The following is a 14,278-nucleotide window of genomic DNA, read 5'->3' as shown; positions in this document are numbered from 1 at the left end:
TCTTCTTCTTTTTCTCCATTTTCCTCATCTTTATCCAAACAATTTGTGGTCGGCCACTCTTATCCTAAACTTACACTTGAACTCAATATCTAACATCATCTACGCATACATCAGCCGTTCTCATATCACATTCGATCACATCCTTCTACCTCTTTTTTGATTTTCCTCTACCGCTTCTTCCATGAACATTCATTTCCATAACTGTTATTATAGTGTCCAATTCCTCTTTCCTGATAGCATGACCAAACTATTAGTAACATTATTTAAAAAAAAATCTATCAAATTATATCTAGAAAAATGAAATATAACTTACGTAGTATAGTCTACGTATTAATTTTCTTTTTTTTTAATACGTGAAGGCCTACTTTAATTAATCTAATTAATATAATAAAAAAAAATATACTTGGAATTTTTCAAAGTGCCTTAAACAAAATTTATAATTATATATAATGTCGGACCCTAATTATGATTCTTTTGATATAAATTATTGAATTACAAGAAATTCCTAAACTTTATTTTTATAAAATAAATTTTCAATATATTTTATAAATACCAATGATTTTCAAATACTAATTTTTTACTTGCCTCCTAAATAACTTAAGAGAAAAATATATGAAAATTATATATTTTTAAAAATATACTAACTATAGAAAATAACTATATTATAATAAAATCTAGAGCTTGGTTGATTTTAAATATCGAACGATATATGAAATATCAAATTATACATTACAATTATTTTTACAATATAAATAAAAATATATTTTTCAACTTCAAAAAATTAGTATTTTTAATTTTGTTGAGGTACTTCCAAAATTAACTGTATATAACAAGTTAATAATTATTAAAAAATTAAATTATTAAATTTTAAAAATATATTATAATTAATAATAACAATCAAGGGTTCTTTTATTATAAAAAAAACGATAGCACAGTAGGGTCGTGGCACAGTATAAACATGGCATAGTAGACACAAGTTTAGATGATATCTGACAGTGATTATAATCAATGTCATAAGAAAGGCATAGATAATCTGTAAATAGTGTTTAATTTTAAAAAATTGGTGAATTATTCGAAAAGCAAAAATATCATTGTTTTACGTCAACTACCATTTGTGCATAGAAAATAGGTCGTCGGTACAAATTTTGTTTTTGAACTTTTAGTACATAATGTAAGCTCTATTTTAACATATATTTAAAAGACGCAGATTTCCCGGAACATATTAAAAAGTGAAATTCGAAAAGTTCTACATTTTATACAAATTTCCGAGTTTTCAAAAATTCAAAAAAGCTTATATTTTAATAAACAAAAAAAATAAATAGCATTTTTTGCCGTTTGCACAAAAAAGATAAGCCGTCGGGACTTTTTTTTAATTTATAGTACGTAACATAAGTTTTAATTTGACATATGTTTTAAAGACGCAGTATTTCCGGAACATTTTTAAAATTTAAGTTGAGTTATGTAAAAAAGTTGCTATTTTTAATCCCCTCCTGTGGGCAGGTAAAGGATCAAATTATCATAAAATTTATATAAAATGAAAAGAAAATACATTAAGTATTTATATAAAAAAATTATTTTGGTTCGTTCATTTTTCAAAAATTTATTACAGTTTAAAATATTAAAATATTTTATATTAAACATTGATTTTTACATAAAAATTACATTTTTCATTAAATTCAACGTCCATTTTCCATAGAAAAATAGACGTCAGGACAATTTTTTTTTTTTTGAACATATAGTATTTATAATAAGCTTTAATTTGACATATGTTTAAAGGCCGCAGTATTTTTAGAACATTTTCAAAAAGTTAGGTTAAAAAAGTTCTACTTTTTATACATATGATTCAAGTTTTGGACGCCCACTTTATAAATTGAAAAAGCTTAACTTGTGTGCAAAAATTGCTTTTTTGAATGCCTCTTGTGATCAGGTTTACAGATTTTTAAAAAAATGATATAAAATGAAAGGAAAATATCTAAGGTTTAATTATAAAAAAAATCATGTTAATTTTTTAATTTCAGGAAAAGTTATAGAAGTTTAAGAAAGAAAATGACAAAATTTACTGATTTTAAAAATTGTAATTTTTTTGGAGATTTTCCCCATATACATGAAATGAGGGAATTTTTTTCAATTTTTAAGGGTAATGTCTTCAACTAGATACGGTTTGTGATCTTTTGACGTATCGTTGAAAGAATTCAGTCCAGTGAGACCTTAAAAAAAGCGGCAACAGACACAAAAGAAAAAAAAAATACATCATGGTAAAATTAATACTTTCTCAGTTTCGCCTCGAAGCCAAAAAAATTACCTTTTTAAATTATATGTTTTTACATATTCAAAATAATTTTACTCTTTTTCTTTTGTTTATTTATTTGAATATTTTCTTCATCTTTCGTATCAATAGATAAGTTAGGACCTTAAATTTTCAAAAATAAGTTGATGTGTTTTTTATTTTTATTTATATATCATTTATAAATTCTTAAAATAATTTTATGTTTCTGAAGAGTTGAAAGTAACTAAAGGTTTTTTGTAGATATTTAAAAATTATCCTATTTGCTAGTTATTTTTCGAGTTAACTGTTTATTATTTGTTTTATAATTAAAACACATCATATTCTACTTATATACATATAAAAGTAAAATATTGAAAATGTTGCATTTTTTTTTCTCTAAACAAAAAAAATTAGATATTTGAAAATATAGAATTGGTAAAAGCTTTACCATGTCAGTGTAATTATTTATAAATAATTAATTGTAGTTATCGTTTGGTTAATGCACGATTAGTATGCATGGATACATCCATGTAATACATTTTATTTGTTAGGGAGTTTTATTTTTTATAATAAAAAAAGTTAAATGAAATTTTACTTTAAAAATATCTATACATTTAATTTTTTATACAATAAACGACGTAATAGATTACTGTATCAATGCAAGAACAACCTTGTCTTTTGGAAAGTATCTCAAATAGTTAGATTACTCATTTTATTACAATAACAGACATGTATTTTAAAAATACCCTGTTTTGGATATTGTACTCTGACAGTATTGTTTTAGCAGAAGCTGTTTATTCTTCAAGAGATATTTTAGTGAGAATATAGCAATAAAACACCCTGTTTGCGTTCACCTAACGAAATTTTTTTGATATATAACTTATTTACTCAAGTGTTTGTATTAAATTTTGAAAAATAATCTTTAGTATTTTATGTTTTAAAAAATAATCATTGTTGTATTTTATATACTATTTAAATGAGTTTAACTCATTATATTATTTGACTAAATAGATATTTGTAATCTTACTCGGTTTTATGCATATTTCATTATAATTATACTTAGTATTCATAATTGTTGTATTTAGTTATCACTGGAAAATGTACACAAAAACTTTATTAAGTTTATGCATATTTTTCTTTGTTTCGTTCACAAATTGTTTTGTGTTTTGTTCAGATATTGAATTTTTAAATTGCCTAGTTCGTACTAATGGTTGGATAGAATTTGAAGGGCCTATGGCCAAAGATATTCAATCAAAGAAATATATATCCATGAGCTCTGTGATACCGAGTAATGATATTGAAGAAGGTGTGTTTAATAAAAAAAACGTATTTACCAAAATTTTTCAAATATATCAAATCTTTAATTGTAAGTACGCTGAAGTAATGAGGTTACTTATTACCTATTCAAATGCATTAGCAAAAGAATGTATGTATTACGAACCATTAGATGTGAAGTATTACAAAATATGCAAAAGTAAATTTGTTAATACTCTTCGGAAGTCTGAACATATGATTGGATCTATGACAAAAATGTTGCACTTGTTTAAACCCGAAGAAGTAGATAATGTCTTACACGTTAGTAAAATTTTATTAAATTTTAAAATTCACGTCATTGGAAATTTTATGGTTGAGTATGAAATGGCAGATATGATAAAAACACTAAACGAAGTCAGTGAGTTATCTAAAAATTATTTATTTAAACAATGCCTTCTAAGACACAATTTATTTACGGACGCAGAATCTAATATTCAAAAAGCAATATTCAACATTGACAATCAACAAAATAAAAATCATCCAATTGGCGTAATCAATAATTTAGAAAAAATTTTGACTAATTTTTGTAAACAGGTTGAATCAGACTGTAATTCTCTTGTGATTAATGAAATGGTAAAGGACAGCCTTCTATTAAACAATAAAACTGTAATTATATAAGTAATAATATTGCTTAATTCATGGTCAGTATACTTAATACTTTATTGACTCCATACTTCATTCTTATATTTTTAATACACTTCATAAACTTCGAAAACATTTAGGAATATTTTTTTAAGTAATGATCATTTTATGTATTAATTATTCTATGTAAATAAAATTAATGTTAGAAAAAAATTTAATTAAAGAATTTTGTTATGAGTTCTCGCGTGCATGTAATGTTGTTATACATATTTTAAAAGATTTTAAATAAATTATAGTAATTATAAATTGTTTGTAAATATATTTTTTATGTTCTATTAACGATTTAAAACTCCCGTTCAAATATTATTATATAAAATTGAATCCCATAATACTTCAATACTTAAATGAAAATTATCAAAAACTAATTTCATATACTGTTGACAATTTGCTTTGCATTTTAAGTTTGATTAAAATCTATTGTTTTACTAATTTTGATCATTTAAAATAGATTATTTCAAGATTACTTAATGATGATAATTTTAAGAAGAATAACGATTCCAGTTTACAACTTGAAAATGAAATATTGATGGATACAGAAAATCAAAATGAGGTTATAATTAAATTATCAGAATCTGATGGAACCAATATAAAAAAATTACCTAATCAAAGTCAACCAGAGAGTTCTTTAAATAATGGCAAAAAACACAAACCTATGTTTTCATCATTATCAAAATCTATAATTTTTTCATTTTTTTATAAAATTCTTCAATCTTTGAAATCCTGCAAAAAGTTATTTTCTCAGAACTAAATAGTTTTTAATTAATTAATATTTTTGTATACATATTTTAAAAGATATGTTTGATGATGTCATGTTTCATCAATGAATGATTAACTACTAGATTTTTTCAGATTTTCAGAACTTATAAAATTTTAATTTTATGATTTTTTCATATTATAGATAAAGTGTTCCGTGTTTAGTTTTTTTTATAATTTCTTTATTATTAACATTTAATAAGCAACACTTAATTAGATATTGAATAGTTAAGTTTGCTAATTTACATGATGACAATGTATCACAATCGTTACAACTAGTAATAATTAGGTTTGGGAACAATACTGAAATAAATATAATAGTAACGTAGTGTTCACTTATATAATATTAAGAATTAATTATTTAACTAAATTTTAAAATAATTAATTACATATTTTCTTATTTAGAAAAATATTTAAAACAAATAAACTAGTTACTTATATATATGGTCATTTAAAATTATATAAATGACATATTTATGAGGTATAAAAAATACTTCATAATTGAATGTTAATGATAGAAGAATCACCCTTTATATAAAAATCCGGTCATAAACCATAAACTACATAAAAATTCAAATCAGTTCGGGTTAGCTCGGCTCGAACTGATCTCTAGCATACATGTATTTTCCTGGTAATTTCAGTTATTAATTAAATTTCATTTAAATTTTTTGTAGTTTATTAGAAATAATTTGACAAACAATTTTCATAGATATTGATATTAATGAAAAGTGGTTCATTGAAGATAAAAAAAATTATCTTAAAACCATATTTATATATAATTATAATACTTTCTTGACTTTCGTTGAAAATCAATTTTTCATAATACACCATAACATAATATACAATGGAAGTCTGAGACTTCAATCTAGAAAACCTGCTCGCATTACTTTGAAAAAACTTACTGAAAAACGCTAAAATGATCTGAATACAAATCAAAGTGGCAGAAATCTAATCCAGACAGCGTCAACATAATACAAACATTAATCGACCTGATACTGAAATATATACTAGCCCATCGTGAGTGGATTATATTAAGCCTATGATACAAAGGACTCAGGCGCTGTAAGTAGCTTCTCTACAAATGGAAATTAACAGAGCACTCACACTGTGATTATGAAGACTATAGTTCTGTGAACTATTCTTCATGTATTAATAGACTGCTACATACGAGTATTCAAAGAGTATAAACGGGAAGCACTTAAATAGACAAGAGCATTAGACATTCAATTATGACGAAAAAAGTTTCACAATAAGTTCTGAATTATTTTTATAATTATCATAAAGTATATGCATTCATGTTATTTAATTTAATAGTTATTGTTACTAATATTATTTTACAATATTTTTATCTGGAACAAAATCTATGTAATTCATGCATAATATGCTATTGCAGAAAGTATTATTATTGTTATACCATAATCATAATAATAATAATACATTCTGGAATCATACAAAATAATTTATGTTTGTCGTCGTACTTACATTTGAACGTAGAACACTTACTAGTGTTTAGTAAGAAAATGGTATAATATTATATTTTGTTATATATAAGGATATTGGATTATTTGTTTATTTTATATGAGGGTTTAGTTGGAAAACAACTTATATATCAATTTTATTATCATAGTAAAAACAACTATACAGAGTGTTGAAAAAGTAAGAAAACAGGTCATTTGTTAAAAATATTAAAAACAATAGAAAGCCGCATACTAAACATTATATATATTTTCGCTAATGTTATGAAAATATTAGTAGCCTGCAGACATTAATTATTACATTATATTGATTTAGTTAGTTTTGTCACACAGAGGAAATATATATTTTATAAGCAAACAAGTAATTTAAATCAATAATTTGACACGATTAACGTCGCAATAATGTAGTCGACACTGGTTTTAAGTGTTGTGACCCGTGGGCAGTTTATTAATAAGCAATAGCGGATAATTAAAAAAAAAAAAACAAATACAGTTAATAATAATCTTTGCGGAACTTGATGAGGGGACGTGGTATCCGGCACTATCCTCGTCGTCAAAAAGTTAGCAGCGTTGATGGCGACGGTATGCGAGTGCGGATTGGTTCGTCGAGTCATGCGGCACGTCCGGAGTCGGTGGAGTACTTCCTCTACGTTGTCACTTTGACAACGGGAAGAAGACTCAACGTATGATTGCAGGTTGTCGTCGGTCGTGTAGCACTTGCTGGACTTTAGAGTAAGGCACACGATGTTCGTCAGTCAAATACTCGTGGTAGGGCGACGGCTGATAAAGGTGGCACGACTCGCGCGCATCGTGTATCACAAAGCGACCGTGTCAAATTGTTTCACAGTCGCACGGAAGACTTTATTAGCCCATAATCACATGGATGAATTATTTTTATTTAATTATACCATACGGTTGGTTTAATGTAATATTTAAGATTAAATAAAACCAGATTGTTCACTTTGGAATTTATTGATAAACAAAACCTGCCGCAGTGCAGTGTGATCACGAGTAAGGAAATAAATTACTTTATAACACCTATTACAAAAATTATTGTATCAAATAATTGATTATGCATATACACATTAGTGAGTGTCTATGTATATTAATAGAAGTTCAAAAAATAGCTACAATTTGAGTAGCTTTAATTTACTAATTAAGTATCAGATCACTGCTCTCGGCCCCGCCACAATTCCAAAATGGATGTGGGGGTTGGTAAACGACCTCTCCATGGATTGGATATGCGCCGTCGCAAACCGGTTGGGTGTCTCCTGGAGGGTGCATTCCCCATGAAGTGGAAGAAGGCCAGGTTTGTGCTTCTGAGAAAAGGTGACAAGCCCGAGGGTCTCCCTTCGTCCTACCGACGGCTTTACATGTTGAACGACCTGAGAAAGATCCTTGAGCAGCTGCTTGTCACCCGGATCGAAGCCTACCTGGCCGACTTCGGTGGATTGGCTGAGAGCCAATTTGGTTTTAGGAGGGGAGGTCCACGGACGAAAACCGATCAGGGCTTCGGAGTGGAAGTGAGCCTAGACTCCGAAACGTATTCAACTCCATTCGTTGGTCACACATCTTTGAAGCACTGGACGCATTTCGGGTGCCTCCGTACCTCGAACAAATGATCCGGTCGTACTTTAGCGATCGGGTCATCGCTTACGAGAGTGCTGCGGGCCCGAGAATCAAACCCGTAAATGGCGGCGTCCCGCAAGGATCGGTTCTCGGGCCTCTGCAGTGGAACATCGCTTACGACGCGGTGTTCCGCTACCACCACACGTGCGCGTTATCTGCTATGAAGATGACACACTGGTGGTGGCGAAGGCGCCTCGTCCAAAGAGGCTGGATCTCGTGCAAACTGTGCGCTCAGCGTAGTCACCACGAGGATCCAGTAAGAGGGGAGTGGACTGAACCTTGCTCTGGAAGCGGTCTTGTTCATGGGCAGGTACAAGTTGGGGGTGGAGATCCCGCTTAAGGATTCCATGACTAATTTGTAATTTGTTTGTCTACTGATCGTAGACAAACGTCTAAAGTACGCACATTATTCGTGCGGCCCAGTGGGCCCAGAAAGTCATGAATAGCCTTGCGGAACTCATGCTTAATCTGACATGACCGAGGGAGATGCTGACTCGCCTCTCGGTGGAGGCAACGAGAGGTGAGTGGACCAGGTCTCTCATAGAATACGATAGGCTGGACCGGATTCACGGTGAGATGACTTATTGTCTCACACAAGTGATGTTCGGTCACGGCTGCTTAAACGAGTACTTACACCGTATTCGCAAAGCAGCGGCCTCGTCGGGCGACCGCTCTCGTCCGGGAGAGGTAGACAGCGTTCTGCACACCCTTTTCCGGGGCGAAGTGTGGGCCCAGGAGTGGCACTCTTTGGAGTCCCTACTGGGGTTCACGTTCCGAGTCGGGTCAATGGTGGATTTATGTTGTGGAACCGGGAAGCGTGGAGGCTCGTCCAGGCGTTTGCCAAATTCATCTTGAAAAAGAAGGAGGAAGCACAACGCCTGAGACATGGAAAACACATACATAAAATATAGATATTATAATATCTTTTTCCTTACTGAAATTTTTAATTCTTTTTTAGTGAAAAAAAAAAATTATGTGTAAGTAAAAATCTTAAAGACTTGATGGTTTGTTATTCAAATATATTATAAATACAAATATTTAGTGGTAAATAATTAAAATAAAACTCAATTTAGCTTACTGATATAGCACAAGTGATGTGGCTTGAAGATGCATAATAAAAAAAAAAAGGAGAAAACATAAAAAATTTATATATTTTGTTACGTAATGCTGGACATATGCTCATTTATTAAAATTTTCAACACCAACTCAAAGAAAAAAATTGGATTTACTTAATCAATATAAGTTGTAAAACATAATAAAATAAATGTGTCTAATTAAAAATATATACACATATTTAAAGAGATGTGTGTATTTATGAGTTTGTGTATGGAAGTTCAAAGTAACTATTTTAAAACATAATAATTAATTAAATAAATGATATATAATAAAAATTAATCACTTGTGGCTAATTTAATTGAACTTATTAAAATAAATTGCACTTTATATTGAATTATGTAACTAATAACTATGTAATTATATAAAACATTAAATTATGATTATTTGTGCAAAAATACAAATTATTTTGTAAGCTAACAATTGTATATATTCCTATATTCTAATTAAGTTTATCATTTTTTGAGTCCTTTAGTACCTGATAAAGCGTATTATTGCTACTTGCTCCAGAATCTTCGGTTAATACTTAATTTATACTTGTGTTTAAGCTTTTTTAGCTTCATTAAGGCTTCTAGATGCAAGTGAATAAGTTTTCCTTCTTAATGGTCCTAGATACCATTATAGTTATATTATACATACAGAGTGAAACTTCTATGTTTATTTTAATATTTCAAGCATAAATTTGATGGACCCCTCTCCCTAAATAGGTGCCATAAGGGTGAGGATATAGTCTTCCTAAATATTAAATTTGCCTCCAAAAATTTGGAGAATTATAAGTGTTATTGCTCACCAGTAAAACGTTGTAAATCTACAATGGCAATGGCGGATTAATCACTATTAATTATGGTTAATAGTAGATATTTAACAGATTTACCTACTATTTTCTTTCTTTAAACAATAAGTAATAGAAAAATTTCGTTATCAAAGAAACTTAAAAATATTTAACTTTTTTATATAAATAAAATAAAATTAATACATCATATATTTTTTAATTTAAAATTACTGAGCTATCTATTCAAAATATATCGTTTAAAAACAATTTGTTACCTCTAATTGATAGAATGTTGTTTAACGATAATTAATTGATTTTTAAAATATTAAATGCATTCATTGATAGTCTTGAATTAATTGTCAAATAGGTTTCAAAGTACCGTTCAATTATCATACATAATATCCCAATCGATCGATTGTAATATAATTGTAACAAAATAAACCATTGAGTTTTTTTTTAATTGCAGGCTAAATTAAATGTTCTTTCTAGTTTAAGTTCTTGAAAATGTTTGTATTATATGTGTATTAAAATGATTGCGTACACAATTTATCTATTGTGTTATACAGGATACGGCACTGGATTATAAATACAGATTGTGCATCAATTATCCCCACAAGATTCACTTAACCGACTTGCATTTTGAAGGAATTTGTAAGATTGTTGGACGAAGACCAGATCTGATAGATCATTTAATCATGTCGGATGAAGCTCATTTTCATTTATCGAATTTTGTTAATAAACAAAACTTTCGATATTAGAACAACCAATGTAGTTGCATTAGAAATCTTTATGGGCTGAAAAAATTACGGTTTGGTACGGTATTGCAACATTCGGGACCGTATTTTTTTAAAGAGAACAATCGAACTGTAACCGTTATCTTGGAGCGATATATGTAAATGCTACAAACATTTCTTTCTGCCAAATTACGTAGATCACGAAATATAGTTTCAACAGAATGGGCCAACTAGTCATACTGCTAAAATAGTTATGCAATTTTTAAGGAATTAGTTTCCTGGGAGATTAATTTCCCGAAATGGAGACCTTGCCTGGTCAACACGTTCTTCTGACTGAACGGCTCTAGATTGTTTTTTATGGACGTACTTAAAGTCTAAAGTGTATCTAAACAAGCCCCCCACACTTGATGAGCTAAAGAACAACATAACTGATGAGATAAGAAGAATTTATGAGACTTTGAATCGCAGTTATGAACCACGTCCGAGAAAATATCGAAAAATATATAGAGTTTAATGGTGGACATTTAAAATCTGTAATTTTTAATAAATAATAAACTATTAAAAACTGCATTCAATGAGTATTATTTTTCAGATTTTTACTTCTTTTTACAACAAAATTTCTCATCACTATACTGTAGCGAAAAACGTCACATTTCACTGCTGGACCTGTATAATGGCTTTTTTGAAATATCACTAAATAATGAATTTTTATTATGCAAATTTATTACAATATTGTAAATAAATTTGCCTATAATCTTATCCTTAGGGGCATTATTTTTATAATTAATAAATATTATTTTTAATTTATAGAAAAATCTACTAATTTATTAAATTCTGATGACCTGTATACCTACATACCTAATTTCTGTATTACAATGGTTTTAATTCAATAATTGTCCAAATAGTAATTAAAAAAAAATGTTATTCGGATTGTCATACAAAAATTATAAAAAAAAATGTATAGTAAAAACCCTCTGTTACGGTAAAAATAAATACATAAAGTGTAAAAATAAAACATTATCTCATTCCTGAACGTGTCTAAACCATTGAACACTAATATTTCAAAAAGTAATATTTTTATGTTTCAACAACATTAGCCACAAGTGATTACTTCTTATTATATAATATTTTGAAAATGACTATCATTTGGTTGAAAGTTTTGTTAAATTATTTACCATCAGATATATATAATTACGATTTACAATGTAACTTTTGAAAGTTTACATTGAAAACTACCACCAGATATACTTTTATAAACCATATAAATAAATGAAACTATATTCCATACATTTTAATGAATAAATCCTTACTTGACGAAAAAACGGTGGTAGTATTTTTAATAAATCATACTGTATATAAATAAATAATTTTTTAGCAAAACTTATAATATATTTATGCATTTAAACATTTTATCATTTGAGTAATTTATTTGTATAGTAAAGTAATTTTGTTAAATACATAAATAGAAAAATATTCATACTGATAATCAAATATGTTTCTTACTTGATATTTACTTACGAAAAATGTATATTTTTAAAGTTTCAATTTATAAAATCAAAATTTTTTATATTTACGTGGCAGTTAATCCAACTCTACAAGCTATTTTAATAATTTAAGTTATAATTTATAAAAATGAACTGTAAATTCGCTTATACATTCCTTTTATTAATACATTATATTTTTTTAGTGAACTTTATAATATGCAGTTCACAAAAAACAAATTCGGTTACATCTAGAATAGACATTACCGATCTGAATATATTATTTCAAGCTAAAGGTTGGCCAAAAGTTCATTTTCCTAAAGCATTAGATGCAAAGAGTGGTTCTACTTTAAAAATTAATAATTTGTTAAAGAAAAAGGCCCATGGTGAAGATTTTGCATTCACAGGGAAAAATTTGAATGAAACTATTGCTAAAATTTATCAATTACTTAGCTGTAAATATGTGGAATCAATATGGATGTTTGGAATTCTCTCAAAACATATGGTAACATCATGTGATCTGTTTGTGAAGGAAAGTGATTGTTCAAATTGCATGGTAAAGTTCATCACAGCAATAAGAAAAACTCAAAGCACGATTATTTATTTTATAAACATTTTGAAGATGTTTACCCCTAACATAAATGAAACAATAGAAGATATTATTTCCATTGGTGACACAATAGAATATAATTTTGAAAGCAATTCAATAATTGAAAAAGATAATATCGATAATATTTTTTCAGTATCTCGATCTAACAAAGAAGATACCGAAACTTTTTCAATTTTTAATAGTGAGGAAAAAAATAATACACCATCTATAAATTTATATGAAATTTATTCACGACCTAAATCTATAATCACACGTTACAGAACACAAATTATAGATAAATTCCAATCTGATAGTAATATTAATGATATCATAAAAAAAATTAACGAATCAAACACAGACTCTTTTGAATATTTACATACACGGTGCATTCCAAGAAACAAAATGACCTCAGATTCATCACGTTTTTTGGAAAATTACTCAACAACTTATCAAAAGATAAAGGACCCTACGAAGACAATTGAACATTTTGAAGAAGTAATAGAAAGATACTGCAAATTTATCACAAAAAAATACTTGGAAGAAGTCGGGTTACAAAAATTAATCGATGAGAAACCTAGACATAAAAACTAGAACTCGCGCTCAGAAGATAAAATAAATTTTTTCATTTAGATTTTCTTATTTTCCCTGTATACTTTTTAAAATGTATTCTATACAATAAATTTAGTGTTAAATTTATATCGAATTAAATAAAATTAACAATGGAATTTTTTTTATTTATGTATGAATGTAATTACAAATAACTAAATTAACATATTACAAAGTATTACACACATTGTATTTGTTTATAAAAAATTACAACAATTCTCAAAACCCAGTAACACCATTTGATATTTTTCCTGTTCAATTATTTTTAAATTTGAATGTTACGCCCTATTAATTATATACTGTGATATGACTATTTTTTTTTTAATTAATTAAGTAAGAACGAAAAAATGTATAACATTTTTCAATGTTTAATTTTAGCTGCGAAATGATGCTGAGAAGGTTTTTAAGAGTGTAATTTAACCTCTCCAATTTCTTTTATTTAACTTTATATTTTAATCAATTTAAAATTGAAAGATAGTACTAGTATTTTAAGTAATTTATGACAGAATATGATATTAAAAATAATTTATGTAGAATTTGTATTATAACATTGAATGTATTCAAAGATAACTACTGATATTTTAAAAATTTTAAATGAAAAAACAGCAAGTAATAGTAATAAAAATTATCTTTTTAAGATAAGGGTCTATGTTTAATTTCATTATTATTATTTTGGTTTATTCTGAAATGTACTCCTTCTTAGACGTTAAATTTGATTAATATAGATATTAAAAAACCCAGCACAGGGGGATTGCGGCACAGTTGTGACGTGGTATAGTTGGATCAAGTATAATGATATCTGACAGTGATTAAAATCACTATCAAAAATAAACGCTTCGATGCAAATCTTTAGATAGTGTTTAATTTTAAAAAAATTGGTGTTTTATTCCAAAAGCTACTTGAT

The 14,278-nt window shown here is 27.7% G+C and overlaps 1 protein-coding gene and 1 long non-coding RNA gene across 4 annotated transcripts in view; one reads left to right on the top strand and one right to left on the bottom strand.

Moving 5' to 3' along the window:
* The window catches only part of LOC126906559 (uncharacterized), a 34,546-nt gene that overhangs the window by 12,367 nt on the left and 7,901 nt on the right, over positions 1–14,278 (bottom strand). The window lies entirely within an intron of this gene.
* On the top strand, positions 3,255–5,352 carry LOC126906556 (uncharacterized). 3 transcript variants are annotated; one of them, XM_050687136.1, is made up of 3 exons: positions 3,255–3,938; positions 4,005–4,186; positions 4,671–5,352. In XM_050687136.1, exons 1-3 carry the CDS (start codon positions 3,365–3,367, stop codon positions 4,968–4,970), a joined length of 1,056 nt encoding a protein of 351 aa, XP_050543093.1. In that variant the 5' UTR covers positions 3,255–3,364; the 3' UTR covers positions 4,971–5,352. The 3 variants fall into 3 exon arrangements, with proteins under 3 accessions (XP_050543093.1, XP_050543092.1, XP_050543091.1); XM_050687135.1 differs by having other exon boundaries at positions 3,255–4,153; positions 4,671–5,343; XM_050687134.1 differs by having other exon boundaries at positions 3,255–4,186; positions 4,671–5,341.

Source organism: Daktulosphaira vitifoliae, unplaced genomic scaffold, assembly GCF_025091365.1.
Source record: "Daktulosphaira vitifoliae isolate Bord-2020 unplaced genomic scaffold, ASM2509136v1 Scaffold_5, whole genome shotgun sequence".
In the NCBI taxonomy this organism is placed as follows: Eukaryota; Metazoa; Arthropoda; class Insecta; order Hemiptera; family Phylloxeridae; genus Daktulosphaira; species Daktulosphaira vitifoliae.
Note: the sequence above shows the minus strand (reverse complement) of the source record. Positions and strands in the feature narration are given on the sequence as shown.

Bases quoted from the DNA above. Each gene is read 5' to 3' on its own strand.
- LOC126906556 (XM_050687134.1), top strand. From the start codon at position 3,365: ATGTACACAAAAACTTTATTAAGTTTATGCATATTTTTCTTTGTTTCG. The intron at 4,187-4,670 runs GTAATTATATAA...CATTTAAAATAG, and splicing joins TTCTATTAAACAATAAAACT to ATTATTTCAAGATTACTTAA.